This window comes from Phyllostomus discolor, chromosome 5 (genome assembly GCF_004126475.2).
Source record: "Phyllostomus discolor isolate MPI-MPIP mPhyDis1 chromosome 5, mPhyDis1.pri.v3, whole genome shotgun sequence".
In the NCBI taxonomy this organism is placed as follows: domain Eukaryota; kingdom Metazoa; phylum Chordata; class Mammalia; order Chiroptera; family Phyllostomidae; genus Phyllostomus; species Phyllostomus discolor.
The window spans coordinates 102,825,803-102,841,170 of NC_040907.2; the positions used below are offsets into that span (position 1 = coordinate 102,825,803).

Genomic DNA, 15,368 nt, shown 5'->3' on the forward strand with positions numbered 1-15,368 from the left:
TGGTTTCTAGTTTCAGTCCCTTATAGTCAAAGAAAATGCTTGATATGATTTCAGTTTTCTTGAATTTGTTGAGACTTGTTTTATGTCCTGTCATGTGGTCTGTCTTTGAAAATGTACCTTGTGCATTTGAAAAGAATGTGTATTTTGTTGCTTTTTCAGGAAAGGTTATATATATATATCCTTTAAGTCCATTTGATTTAGGACATTGTTCATTGCTGCAGTATCTTTGTTGATATTTTGTTTGGAAATCTGTCCATTTTTGACAGTGTGGTGTTGAAAACCCCTCCTATAATTGTGTTGTTGTCAATAACTTTCTTGAAGTTCTCTAGATTTTTCTTTATGTTTTGGGGGTGCTCCTATGTTGGGTGTGTATGATATATACAATGTTTATGTCTTCTTGGTGGATTCTTCCCTTGAGTATTATGAAGTGCCTTCTGCATGTCCTTTTTATGTCCCTTTTTAAAATTTTCCTTTGTTTCATGAGTATTTGCTACCATGGCTTTTATTTTTTTCTTGTCCGTTTGCTTGGAATATTTGTTTCCACCCCTTCACTTTCAGTCTGTATAGATCTTTTATTCTGAGGTGGGTCTCTTGTAGACAGCATATGCATGGATCTTGCTTTCTTATCCATTCAGCTATTCTATGTCTTTTGATTGGAGCATTTAATTCATTTACGTTTAAGGTTATTATTGATAGGTACTTAATCATTGCCGTTTTTTCGTACCTGTGCTCCTGTCTCCCTTACTCTTTTCGTTTCTTTTCTTAAAGCAGTCCCTTTAGCATCTCTTGCAGAGCTAGTTTGGTGGAGGTGTATTCTTTTAGACTTGTTTTGTCTGTGAAGCTCCTTATTTGGCCTTTCATTTTAATTGAGAGCCTTGCTGGATAAAATAGTCTTGGTTGCAGGCCTCTGGTTTTTGTTACTTGGAATAATTTGCCGTTCTTTTCTGGCTTGGAGGGTTTCCATTGAGAAGTCAGCTGCTAGCCTTATCTGAGCTCCCTTATATGCTGCTTCCTGTTTCTCCCTTGCTGCCTTTAAGATTCTCTCTTTGTCTTGGAATTTTGCCATTTTGATTATGATGTGTCTGGAAGTGGGCCTCTGGGTTCCTCTGATTGGGCCTCTGTGTTTCCTGTATTTGTGTCACTTTTTCTCTCATCAAATTAGGGAAGTTTTCCATCATTACTTTTTCAAACAGGTTTTCGATCCCTTGCTGTTCTTCTGGTGTCCCTATTATGTGTATATTGTTACATTTCATGTTGTCTTGCAGTTCCCTTACCACCTGCTCTGTCTTTCTGAGTTTCTTTTCCTTTTCTTGTTCTATCTGGGTGTTTTTTCCTACCTTATCCTTCAGCTTACAGATTCGATCCTCTGTTTCATCCAGCCTGCTTGTAATTCCTTCTAATGTGTTTTTTATTTCCGAGATTTTATTGCTCATTTCTTCCTTGTTTTGTTATAGTTTCTATTTCCTTTTTCATGCTGATGTAGTTCTCACTCAGTGTCCTTGCAGTTGTCTGTGAGTTCCTTGAACATCTTCATAACCATTCTTTTGAATTCTATATCTGATAGTTTGGTTACTTCCATGTCATTTAGCTCTTTTAGTGGGGAGTCTTCTATTCCTTTCAATTGCATGTTCTTTTTTTGTCTCCCCATTTTAGATGACTCTTTGTTTTTTTCCGCATTTGCTGATGTTTTGCTTTGCTAGCTGTCTTTGTAGGGTGAACTTGTATGGTGAGAATTTTGTGGGGTTCAGTGGTATGTTCTGTTTGATCTTCTTGTCCCGACCCTCTAAGTTTGCCCTTTCTTCTGTTTGTGTGGGCTCTCTTGTTGTCCTTGGGTTTTCACCTTTTGGTGGTTCCTTTGTTGGTGGTTTTTCTCCTCCAGTTGGTATACTGATGTTCGCAGCTTCCGCCTATTCTTGTATGTGGTCAGTGTCAGGGGGTAGGCAAAATGAATTAAGACAGTGGAAGAGTATTTTATGGGATTTAAAATAGCAGGCAAAGTAGAGAAGAATAGGAGATTCTTTGAATAAGTATAGAGTTAACCGTCATATTTCACCAAACTAGCCACTTTTTTTTAAAGGGTGAAAGAGAGGAAAGGCTCTTGTTTGAGGGGAGGATGATTGTGAGCTGAGTCCAGAAAACAGAGCTCTTGTGCAAGGTTAGATGGTGAGATATAGTGAGATTAAAGGATAGAAAGTAGGTGTAGTGTGAGAGAGAATAGAGTTAACCACAACAGTAGTAATGCTCAGGATTAAAGGAAAGTGGGCTAAGATTATAGAGGGCTGGTGTTAGTATATACAATTATATGGAACAACAATTGTTTACAATAGTACTGGAACAACAGTAATATGACAAGAAATACAAGAGTTGGATAACCAGAATAGAAAGTACCCGATCAACAGTTGTGTGTTATTGGAACTTGAGTGAAGTGAAAGGAGGAAAATTAAAATACAATGAAGAAAGAATAAGGAAATAATGCAATTAAACAGAGAAATAATATGAGCAAAACTAAACATAAGGAAGAGAAATTAAAAAATACTAACGAAAGTGCTAAAAATAGTGAAAAAAATAATATTAATACACAAACAATAAAATGCCAGGTCTGTGGGATAGCAAAATGACATTCGTCTCAGTTTCTCAAGTTTTGGGGTTGATCTTAACCCTCTTCCTTTTGATTTGTCTCTGGACCCTTCATAACTCCATATCTTAGTGTCTCACTTGGGGGGAAGCAAAAAAGAGAAAAAAAAAAGAGGAGGAACCAAAAAGAAAGAAATAATAAACCTCTTGCTGACTTTAAAACTGTTCAGCAAGTTCTGCTGCTCTTCCTAGATGCCACAGGAAGAGGGGGGCTGGGCTTTGCTTTTCTCGTTTCCTATGGTTTTGAGAGAATGGGGACCAGGTGTGGGCCACAAGATTCATGGTTTCCTGGCCTCTGGCCCGTGTCCTCCATGAGCTGCCAGGCTCAAATCAGCCACTTAGCTACGCACAGCATGAGACAAGCCAAGTGGCGGAGTTCCATACTAGGCCACTCAGTCTCTGGGTGTCGGCAACTGAAATCACCCTGGGGCAAGCCAGTCACTGCTGGAGAGTTCCTTCCAAAGCAGCTGCCCCATATTCTTAACAAGTGCAAGGCTTTCCACACATCCCAACTTTCCAACCAGTGTAGAGACTATCCGAGTCAGGGTCCCACACAGCCCAACTCCTCTCTTCTCCAGGTGTCTCCTGGCACCCCCGTTTCTCTGGTGCTGGTGTCCACAGTCCCAGCGGATGTGTAATGCCTCTGTGTGTCTCTCCCACTTCATCGCTATTTTCCCCAGCAACCTCCAGTGTCCAAGTCCCTCCTGGTGCCACGGTGTCATCCCTGCTCTGGTAGGAGAGGCAGCTGGTGATCTAACTCTCCTCCCCATACCCTGCAGCAGGTGCCAGGCCGGTGCCACAGCAGCTCTGGTCCCCTGTGCAGATCCCAGACACCTTACTGTTAGAACACAGCATCTTCACTGTTTTTCAATGTCCTCTGCAAGTTTGGCCTCCAAACTTCATATAAGCTGGGATTCCGTTGGCTGTTTACTCTGTTCCTCAGATAATCTGCTAGGTGTTACGGCTGGGCACAGGGAGAACTTGGCTCCACTCCCACCTACCTTGCCACCTTGGAGAAGCTATTTTCACTCCATTTTATGCTCCTGCCCCCTTTGTCGAATATTAACTGACTCTATTGACATGGGTTTATTTCTGGGCTCTCTGATCCATTGATTTACGTGTCTGTTCTTGTGCAAGTACCAGACTGTTTTGATTATAGTGGCATTATAATTTAGTTTGATATCAGGTGTTATGATCCCACCTACTTTTTTCTTAGAATTACTGATGATATTCAGGGTCATTTATGGTTCCATAGGCATTTTTAAAACATTTGTTCTATATTGGTGAAATATTGTCATTGGTATTTTGATAGGAAGTATATTGATTCTATAGATTTCTTTGGGTAGTATGGGCATTTTAATGTTGTTAAGTCTTCTAATCCATGAACACGGTATATGTTTCCATTATTTGTGTCTTCCTTAATTTCTTCAGTGTTGTATAGTTTTCTGAGTACAGATATTTTATCTCCTTGGTTAAGTTCATTCCTAAATATTTTATTCTTCTTGTTGTTATAGTAAATGGTTTGTTTTTTTCTGATTTCTGTTTCTGATATTTCATTGCTGGTGTAGAAAAATGCCTTCGATTTGTGAATTGTTTTTAAAGATTTATCTATTTTTTTAAAAATATTTTATTTATTTATCTTTAGAGAGGGAAGGGAGGAAGAGAAAGAGGAGAGAGAGAGAGAGAAAGAAACAAACATCAATGCGCAATTGCTGGGGGTTATGGCCTGCAACCCAGGCATGTACCCTGGCTGGGAATCGAACCTGCGGCACTTTGGTTCACAGCACGCGCTCAATCCACTGAGCTATGCCAGCCAGGCAGATTTATCTATTTTTTAGAGAGGGAAGGGAGGGAGAAAGAGAGAGAGAAACATCAATGTGCGGTTGCTGGGGGTCATGGCCTGCAACCCAGGCATGTACTCTGACTGGGAATCGAACCTACAACCCTTTGGTCAATTTGTGAATTTTGACTTTATATCCTGCAGTTTTGCAAAATTTATGTATGGGATTGAGTAGTTTTTTGGGGTAGTCTGTAGGTATTTCTGTGTACACTATCATGTTATCTGCAAACGATAGTTTTGCTTCCTCCTTTTCGATTTGGGTGCCATTTAGCTCTTTTTATTTTTTTAATATATCTTATTGGTTGTGCTAATTATAGTTATCTCATTTTTATCCCCTTTATTCATCTCTGCTCTGCACCTCGCCCTCCCACCTGCATCCCCCTCCTTAGTTCATGTCCATGGGTTGTACATATAATTTCTTTGGCTTCAACATCTCTTTTCTTTTTATTAAAAATAATTTATTTATTTTTAGAGAAAGAGGAAGGGAGGGAGAAAGAGAGGGAGAGAAACACTAGTGTGTGGTTGCCTTTCACACGCCCCCTACTAGGGATCTGGCCTGCAACCCAGGCATGTGCCCTGACTGGGAATCAAACCAGTGACCCTTTGGTTCCCTGGCCTGCTCTTAGTTCACTGAGCTACACCAGCCAGGTGGCTTGTACATTTCTTATACTATTTTTAACCTCCCCATCTATTTTATACCTACCACTTACGCTACTTATTCCGGTGCATTTCCCATCATTCCTCCCTGCCCCCTCCCCTCTGATAACCTTCCAGGTGATCTCCATTTTTGTGATTCTGTTCCTGTTCTAATTGTTTGCTTGCTTTTTTTTTCTTTAAGTTTGGTTGATGTTTATGAATCTGTTGTCATTTTAGTGTTCATATTTTTTTATCTTTTTCTTAGATAAGTCCCTTTAACATTTTATATAATTAAGGGCTTGGTGGTGATGAATTGCTTTAACTAGACCTTATCTGGGAAGCACTTTATCTGCCCTTTCATTCTAAATGATAGATTTGCTGGATAGAATAATCTAGGATGTAAGTCCCTGCCTTTCATGACTTTGAATACTTCTTTCCAGCCCCTTCTTGCCTGTAAGTTTCCTTTAAGAAATCAGCCAGTAGTCTTTTGGAAACTCCTTTGTAAATAGCTGTCTCCTTTCTCTTGCTGCTTTTAAGATTCTCTCCTTACCTTTAATTTTGGATAATGTAATTATGATGTTCCTTGGTTGTGTGCTACCATGGGTCCAACTTCTTTGGGACTCCCTGAGTTTCCTGGATCCTAGAAGTCTATTTCCTTCACCAGATTAGGGAAGTTCTCCTTCACTATTTTTCAAATTAAGTTTTCAATTTTCTTGCTCTTCCTCTTCTCCTTCTGACAACCCTCTGATTTGAATGTTGGAATGTTGAAAGTTGTCCTGGAAGTTCCTAAACCTTTCCTCATTTTTTTGAATTCTTGTTTCTTCATTCTGTTCTGGTTGGATGTTTCTTTCTTCCTTGTGCTCCAAATTCTTGTTTTGAGTCCCAGTTTCCTTCCCATAATTGTTAGTTCCCTGTATATTTTCTTTTATTTCACTTTGTATAGCCTTCATTTCTTCCTTCGTTTGCAACTGAGCTCAATCAATTCTGTGAGCATCATGATTACCAGTGTTTTGAACTCTGCATGTGATAGGTTACCTATCTCTTCATTGCTTAATTGTAGTTTTCCTGGATCTTTGAACTGTTCTTTCATTTTGGCCATATTTCTTTGTCTCAGTGCAGGTCTTACATAGTAAGGGACAGAGCCTTAGGTATTTGCTAGGGTGGGGCAACCCAAGTCACTGTGTTGTGGTGCTATATGTGTGGGTGGGGTCCCACATAGAACAGTGTGGACAGGTCAGCTCTCTGCTGGCTTCCAGTCCCCTCTGCTACTACCCACTAGCAAATTGGGCCCTTCTGGTTCTGATTCCCAGGTGGGTGGATTTGTGTACATTCTAGGACCCTGTGGTCTCTCCAATGAACTCTCCTGTTAGGCTGGGGAGTTTTCTCTTGCTGCCTCAACCCCATAGGTTTTTTCAGCAGAGGCTTTGAGGCTCTATTTCCCTACACTGGATCCCTGGGTTATGTGATTTGTCTCACTGCCCATTTGTTCCTCCCAGTTTATCTGAACACAAATGTGGGACTGTCAGGTCTGCCAACCTCTGCCTCGCCCACTCCAGTCCTCTAGCTGCCACCTTGCTGGAAGTCCTCTCTGCCCAGCTGCCCATCTGCCCATCTCTGTCCCTCCTACTGGTCTAGATGAATCTTTTGTTAACTCCTTGGTTGTCAGACTTACAACAGCTTTATTTTCTGTCAGTTTTGGTTGTTTTTTGCTTTTAAATTTTTGTTGTCCTTCTTTTGGTTGTGCAAGGAAGCATAGTGTATCCACCTACACCTCTATTTTGGCTGGAAGTCTGCTTGTACTTTCTTGTAGATTACCATTTATAGCTTTACTGTCTTCTGACTCAATTCTAAACCAGTTGCCTTCTTTTTTTTAGTTTCTGAGCAATATCGTGTTACAGGTTAATATCTAAGGTAGAGCTTTTCTGCTACACACTTCCTTGCAAAAAAAAAAATTTGTTTTCTGTATTAGATCGAAACAAAAATACTTGGTTTAAAAAATACATTTTTTATATTTTTCATTTATTACCATTATCTCCCATTTTGGGGTGTCAGAGATCTGTTTTTTTGTTTCCCTGTAGAGATGTTATTTAGCTTAGTAACACCTTGCCAAACACTTTCTTTCTTAAAGTAAGAACTTTTCAGGTATGGGCTAAATTAGACCCAGCCTTTTCTGAGTTATTTCTCATACACTGAAATGCTTGAAATAAAAGGGTGTTTTCTTTTTTTTCTATCATGATTATCCCTAACTAATCATTTGATTTAGGTTAGAGCAGGAGTTAGCACTTTTTTCTGTAAGGGGCCAGATAGTAAATATTTTAGGTTTTATGGATCATAATTTCTGTTGCAACAACTTAACTTTGTAGCTGTAGTGTAAAAGCAGATGTAGACAATACATAAATGAATTAACATGGCTGTGTCCCAGTAAAACTTCAGTTAGGAAACAGGTGAAGAGTCAGATTTGGCCGATAGGCCATAGTTTGCTGATGATCTGTTTTGGTAGTTTACTTGAGAAAATGTCTTCTGTTTTTAGGTTCTGATGCTTATAGATGCCAGCTTTGGGTTTGAAATGGAAACATTTGAGTTTCTAAACATCTGTCAAGTACATGGCTTTCCTAAAATTATGGGCGTTCTCACTCACCTAGATTCCTTCAAGTACAGTAAGCAACTAAAGAAGACGAAGAAGCGATTAAAGCACAGATTCTGGACAGAAGTCTATCCAGTATGAAGATAATTAATTATTGAATACTAACACTGTAATCCTTTAAAAATAGACTGGATGAGTATGAGAAATTAACAATATGTCTGTAGATTCACCTCCTGAGTTTCCTTTATATATCTGTTGATAGTCCCTGGCATATTTCCTCAATATAGTCTTTAGTACAGACCCTTTTTAGTGTGTCTTATTTGTCTCTCTTCCCAGTACCAGGCAGTATCTGGCTCTAAGTGTTTTAGATTTGTGAGTTAATAGAGTTTGCCCAGAGTTTCTCATATTGTAGTTATAGAACCAAGAACTATAGTGCACTCATAGTGCTACTCCTTCCCCTCCATACTGATATGGCCCATTGGTTACAGGATGTTTTCTGTGCCCAAGAACCCCACTGCAATACTCCAGACAGATGCCACTGCTTGACTAGAGAGCAGTTTTGAAACTAAGTGTATTTACAGTTTTGCCCTTAGGAAGCCCTGACAAGACGGTTCCCAAAAGAGGCCAGAGAGGTTCTGAAAGCATTGGCACAGTGGTTTCCTAGAAGTCTCCCTTTCTTAGGATTGCTTCTTATTTAGAGGACTTTTATTTAGTGTAGTTCTTGACAAGAATTTAGTTGAAATTTAATTTTTTTTGTTTTTAATGTTTAGGGTGCCAAGCTCTTCTATCTTTCTGGAATGGTACATGGAGAATATCAAAACCAAGAAATTCACAATCTGGGTCGTTTTATTACAGTGATGAAGTTTAGGCCTCTTACATGGCAAACCTCTCATCCTTATATCCTGGCAGACAGGTAAAAAGTTAATGTACATTTCTTTCTCCCTTGCCCAGATATTTCAAAGATAAGGAGGTTAGAAAAAGAATAATAATAATGGAGCTTATTTTTGAATAGTTGGGGGAGAAATGTAGTTTGATGGAAAATACCTACTTTTTTGTATTGCTATGTAAAGATGCTGTGACATTGGGAATAAAGTATGAAATATTTAGAAAAATGTGAGGATTTTGAAGCATTTAGGGCTACAGGATGTGGCTTCACCCATGGTACTCTAGTCACTCAGATGTATATTTTGTTTTCGTTCCTTTATGCTTTTTTTCATATTATTTTCTCAGCCTATAATACTTTTTTCCACCTGCCAGAACCCAAGCCACACTAAAACAAGATAAAACAAAAAAAGAAAAAACCCAGAACAAAGCTTAATCCTCTATCATAAAAGTTTTTTCTGGGTAGGTTCTGTACTCTTTTCTGACCGCAGGGAATACATGTCCCATTTCTTCAGTCGTACTTATAGAACATATATTACGTAGAGCCTTAGAAAGGTTCAGTCATGTGTTTCCTTCTTTTCCTCTGGTTGATGGTGAACTGTGCTTGCTTATTTCTGTATTTTCTTTAATTTCTAACATGTTTTGTGAACTAGTAAATGTGATGAATTATTGACACAAAGGGAGGTACAAGAACTCTGACATTCATGTCTGCCATGTGATTGGGTTTTATTTTTCTAGGATGGAAGATTTGACAAAGCCAGAAGATATCCGAATGAATATCAAATGTGACCGAAAGTTGTCTCTCTATGGTTATTTAAGAGGAGCACACTTGAAAAATAAAAGCCACATTCACGTGCCAGGTATTATTTCACTAGTAACTGTAGAACTTTTGAGATGACTTCATATCTCGGACATACTGAAAAATGACCTCACAAGATAAAGCTCCCTTGCTGGAGATTTTGAGAGTAACTCAGCTCCGTATTGGCCAGCAGACACTGAGTTGACCAGATCTCTCTGCTCTGATGGTGGTGTTTAGCTAGAGAGGCACAATGCCAGTATCAAATGGTGCTGTTGTCCTGGTTGAAGCTTTCTGACTACGGACCATTTTTGCTGACAGTTGATAGATTTGTCAGCTGAAGCCACTTCCTGTCTTTCTTCCAGGTGTAGGGGATTTTGCTGTGAGTGACATCAGTTTCCTACCAGACCCCTGTGCCCTTCCTGAACAACAAAAGAAGCGCTGTTTAAATGAAAAGGAGAAGTTGGTTTATGCACCGCTCTCTGGAGTTGGTGGTGTGCTATATGACAAAGATGCTGTCTATGTCGACCTTGGTGGCAGCCATGGCTTTCAGGAATCGGTGAGAGGAAAGTCACAGGAAGTAGGAAGGAAAGTAGGAAGTCATAGAGGAAATAAAATACCTTTTATTTACTTAAACTTTTAAGTCTGCATTTATATTTATTATAATGCCGTTGTAAATCTGCAGAATATTTAACTCTACCAAGCAGAAAGGAGAAGTCTGTCCTTTGTACCTTCCTTCCGCAAGATCTATAGGAGATCTCACATCTCCCAACATGAGAATTGCAAGCAGTTTGGTGCCTTGTACTTCCACCTCTCTTTATATGAAATGAATGTCTTCTAGCTCTCTTTGGTCTTTCTTTTTTTTCTCTTTAAACATATACACATTTGTTTAGATTATTACATGCTATATGTAAATACTATCATGTGGTATAATACTGTATAGTGTGTGTGTGTGTGTGTGTGAAAAAGAGATAAGTCATATTTGATGAGATCCAGTTTTAAATGCTTGTACAGGTTTTGGGAGCACATAATATGTGATTCTGTTGTTCCCTATTAGTATTTGTAGAGCTGCTTCTATCTCTATACAGTTTTGTACTATTTCGTTGTAGGAATAAACCTAATTTACCATAGCAATCTTTGGAGTGCTAATGGGCTCACCCCATACCCCCTGGTTTGAACAGTGATGTAGTGAGACCTTGCACATGTAGCTTTGCTCACTAGGAGGGATCTTTCTATGCAGCAAATCCCTTGAAGTGAAATATTTGAATTAAAAAGTAGCAATTTTTTTTTAATGGACTCCAGATTTTTATCTCTTTTACTGTTCCTAAATGATGTTTTATTGGGCTAAAATGAGTGCATTCTGCAGCATCAGCACTGAAGGTTTTTCTAGCTAAGTAGGTTATCAGGTTGTATACTTGGTGAACTTTGGAAAAGTTTAATAAAGAAAGAAATCAGATTTAGACTTTGGTGTAAGAATTTTCTTTTGGGGGACAGTAAGAAGGATGTTTTAGATTGTGTTTTGGGTAATTTTGAAAAAGTAATTGAAACAAATGTCTCTTCAGAATCCTTGTGCATTCCTGACTTTCATTTCTTGGTGACCTTGACAGGATGAGACTAGACCCACCCATGAACTGGTTCATAGTCTCATTTCCACCCATTCCACTATTGATGCCAAGATAGCTTCAAGTAGAGTGACACTTTTTTCTGACTCCAAACCGCTGGGGTCAGAGGATATAGATAATCAATGGTAAGTTTTTGTTTTTTTTTTCTTAAAAAAAATTATGCTACAGAAGATTGTGTCCCTCATAACTGCCACCACAACACATTTTGGCGGGATTAATTTGGAATGTTTTATTTTGCTTTGTATGTACATTTGTTTCTGAGGGCTCTTCACTTAGGTGACATTACATGGTGACATTACATGACACCTTTTTTTTACATGACATTTTTTGTATGAATATGGAGAATTCCATTTTTAACAAACCCTGAATATTTCTCTACTGTCACAAAGCCTTCTCTATAGATTGCTCTTTAGGAGATCTGAGGCTGCATGGCTTTCTTTTAGTGATCAAAATAGTGGAACAAGCAGAATCAGGGAGCTGGTTCATGAGGCTGACTAGAAGTCACATATCTTGTCTCTAGAAGTTTTACTTAAATTGTATTGTATCTCCTGTGGGTCAGTTTCCATTAACTGTGTGGCCTAATGTGAGTTACTTTTAGTCTGGGTTGGGGATTTGTATACTTTATACTTAGTAGGTAATTTGTTTTATTGTAGTGATTTATGACGACCAGTAAAAATCAGTCTGAAAATGATTGAGGTTTTCTAGTTTATAACATATTATAAATACGTACAAATGAGGAAATAATCATCTTGTGCCATTTAACTAGCAGACAGTGTAGCATGGTAGTTGAGTGCAATAGGCCTGCTCTTTTGGGAAATTGTCTCTCTGAGCATCTATTTTATATCTTATAGGAGTTGTGATGATTAAATGCAGTAATGTATACATAAACTATTTAGCATGATGCAGATAACAAGTACTCCTTGTCTACGTAGATAATCTTTTTAACAAAGTTACAGTCATAATTTATGTAAAAGTTCTATGCTTATATTGTGAGCATTTCTTCTTTTCTATACAGTTTTCTTATATAGTTATCATTTTGTTATTATTGGTTATGGTAGCCTGTCCATTCTCTTTTAGTACAATTTTTAGTATTTTCCTGATTGGTTTAGGCTACATTAAATAGCTTCATAATTTTTTATTTCATCCTGTGGTTTTAGTATTTTGATGATGATTCTTTATCAAGTATTATATTGGTGATTTCAAATGGCAGTATTCTTAATGTCTGTTTTATTGAACACTATGAAAATGAACATAATGGAAAAGATATTTTATTAAACATTCGTTTCCATTTTAGCAGTTTTTCTCTAAAATTAATCTATTGTTTTAAAGATTTTATTTATTTTTTTAGAGAGAGGGAAAGGGAGGGAGAAAGAGAAGGAGAGAAACATCAGTGTGTGGTTGTCTCTTGTGTACCCCGTACTGGAGACCTGGCCCACAATCCAGGCATGTGCCCTGACTGGGAATTGAACTGGTGACCCTTTGGTTCACAGGCTGGCACTCAATCCACTGAGCCACACCAGTCAGGACTAGTTTATTCTTTTAAGGTTATCTTTTTATTCTCTATAAGTTTATTGGAAAAGTTTTATTAAGGAATTATGCATGAGTTTGCTTATTAACTATTCTGGTATTTATCAGATAATTCCTTTCTGTGCTATATTATTTAAAACCATTCCTTGATATTATTTTCTACTTTGCATAGTTATTGACTTGACATTTCTAGAATAGCAGATTGTTATACAAATTGAATTATTTCGCTTTACTTGGTAATCTAGGCTGCGGATACCAAAAGAGGAAAAGCAGATGGATTTGAAAACTGGTCGATTACGTCGGAAAGCCATTTTTGGAAGTGATGAAGATGTGTCTGGAGTTGGTGATATTGAAGATGATGAAGAAATATCTGAAGGTGACAGGTTGAAAAATAGCTCTAGTGATGAAACAGAAGAGGAAGAAGATGCTGAAATGACTGGTAAAGTGTATATGGTTGATAAGGTTGTCAAATGGCCGAGACTTGAGGAGATGGAAGAAAACATTGAGAGAGATGTACTGGCATTTGCTGACAGTGATGATGACCTTGAGAGGAGCTCAGAAGATGAAGGAGAAGTAGAGGAAGCTGACGAAAGCAGTGAAGAAGAGGGTTCTTCTGCAGAAGGAGAAAAGGCTATTTTAGAACCTAAGTCTATAGAAAAAGGCAGTAAACCAGGTCTTCTACAAAGTAATGGTTTGATTGACAGTTTGAACCTGGAGAAGACAATGAAAAAAGTAACCCTTGCTGTTTCAGATTCAGGTCATTACAGAACTGAAGAGGCATTTGCATCTGAAGAAAGCTCCTCTCTCAGTACAGAGAAAAAGGATACAGAAAATGAAGAGGTTATTAGAAAAAAGTTTCCAAAGCTTTCTCAGGTGGTCAGTGGTCAGAAACTGTGGTCAGAGAATTCAATTGATGAGACCAGTGATATAGATTTACTCAAAGAGGAAGAAGATTACAAGGAGGAAAATATATATTCCATAGAAACATCAGGTATGTAAATTTAATTTAACTGTGTTCATAAATGGCACTAAAATGTTCTGCAACTAGAATGTCTACACTGGGGGGTCTGCTGTTTTGGATATTTTGTTATCTGTTCAAATACTGTACCTCATAAAAGGATTCAGGATGAATGAACAGTGAGCTTGAAGCACAGATGACAGAAAAATAGACTTAATTGATGTTGGTGTTGGTCCATTCAGGTGCCCTCAAGTGGAAGGAGGACCTTTCCAGGAAGGCAGCTGAGGCCTTTCTGAGACAGCAACAAGCAACTCCCAATCTTCAAAAGCTTATTTATGGGACAGGTAAAAGACCTCCAGTTCAGATCTACACACATAGACTCTTAGACTATTTTCTGAAAATGCAGTGAGGAAATTGGTTGGAGGTTTGAGTGGTGCTTGTGACAGCCATAAAATATTTTTGGCTGTCATAGTTGTTTTGGCAGATGTTTTTAATCAGCATTTTATGAGAACCACAAATTGGTCATATGAAATAGATTTATGGGTTTGTCATAAAACTTTGGATGAGAATACTCTCCATTATGTCAATTTGTATCCTCTATACAAAGTCCTGTGTGATAATTTTTTTGTAGAATTTAGTGACATGAAAATATAAAGCAGGGACTTACATTGCAGTCCCCAATTATTACATGATTAGAAAAAGGCTAAAGGATTATGTGTGAGCTAGGAGAATTGAATTAGGAGGTTGGTCTGTACTCATTTCCATTCAGCTTTTGCTTAAGTGCTCTTAGTGACTAGGGACTCAACATTCCTCCAGAGAACCCTTTTATGATAATTGGAAGTTCTGCCTGTAAATTTCCCTTTCCTCCTCCAACTCCTATTTTCTCCCTCCTCAACGGTCTCTTTGCTGCTACATTACAGGAAGGCAGAAGTCTCCCAGACATGGTAAGCAGTAGTTCCTTGACTTTTCTCTGACTGATACGCTCAGGGGCACACCCAAGAGGGATCCTCAGTCCCAAGTCCTCTCTTCCATCGTGTGGTCTCTTTAGTGACAGAGGACGATGAAGAAGAAGAAGAAGGTGATACCAGGGAAGAGCTTGGAGGCTTGTTTCGTGTCACCCAGCCTACCAGAGAGTGTAAGCATAAGGCTGAGGCTTTGGACTGCTCCAAATTTCAATTGGAGGTGCCCCATGATTGGGATTTAGAGGAGGTAAGGCTGAATATAAATGGTATGTTTGATTTTTGAGAGAATTAGAGAATTCTAAAAGAAGATCATGTGATTTTAATACTGCCTACCTATTACTTTATAACAGGATATTTTCCCGGTTGTTGGAGTGGATCTTTTGTGCATCTTAAGCAATAACATGTTCTGAGTTTAGTCAAACCCTGTGCATGTGTTATGGAGAAAAGTAAAATATTCAACTTTTAGCATGGGTAGTACTTGAAGCATTGCACATAAATTTTATACATTTAAAATATTTTGTTTTATAATTAGAATAAATCCAGTGTCCCTGAGTTAATATTTATAATTTATGCTATTTGTAAATACATATATGACACTGGTGGTAAATTTTCCTTGCTCACCACTGTTAGTCACACTGGAATTCAGTCAGTGTTCAAATTTACCAGGCTTAATCCCATCTTATACCTCTTGCCTCTATTTCTTCTAGAATGTTCTGATCTTCCCAAGCTGGCTTCTTTTGATCAATTCAGTTTAGCTTAAATGTCACTCTTCAAAGAGGCGCAGTCTTTATCATATTAGGTATTTTAATTTACTAAACAGCACATAGGTACTTTATGAGATTCTCTGCAACTCTTATGGTAAAATTTAATATAGATTTTAGAAGACCACATAAAACAGTTGTTTAAATTAATGGATTACTAGGTGAG

At 38.2% G+C, this 15,368-nt stretch overlaps 1 protein-coding gene across 4 annotated transcripts in view; it reads left to right on the forward strand.

The window, feature by feature from the left end:
- Positions 1-15,368, forward strand: part of BMS1 (BMS1 ribosome biogenesis factor) — a 50,912-nt gene that overhangs the window by 10,121 nt on the left and 25,423 nt on the right. Inside the window, exons 5-13 of one of the 4 annotated variants that reach the window (XM_028511266.2) lie at positions 7,641-7,829; positions 8,465-8,607; positions 9,315-9,436; positions 9,738-9,931; positions 10,980-11,119; positions 12,767-13,512; positions 13,722-13,823; positions 14,400-14,423; positions 14,528-14,688. In XM_028511266.2, the coding sequence (XP_028367067.1) occupies positions 7,641-7,829; positions 8,465-8,607; positions 9,315-9,436; positions 9,738-9,931; positions 10,980-11,119; positions 12,767-13,512; positions 13,722-13,823; positions 14,400-14,423; positions 14,528-14,688 (1,821 nt within the window). Of the gene's footprint in view, positions 1-7,640; positions 7,830-8,464; positions 8,608-9,314; positions 9,437-9,737; positions 9,953-10,979; positions 11,120-12,766; positions 13,513-13,721; positions 13,824-14,399; positions 14,424-14,527; positions 14,689-15,368 lie in introns of all 4 variants that reach the window. The other 3 variants (XM_036026667.1, XM_036026669.1, XM_028511267.2) reach the window with 3 other exon arrangements.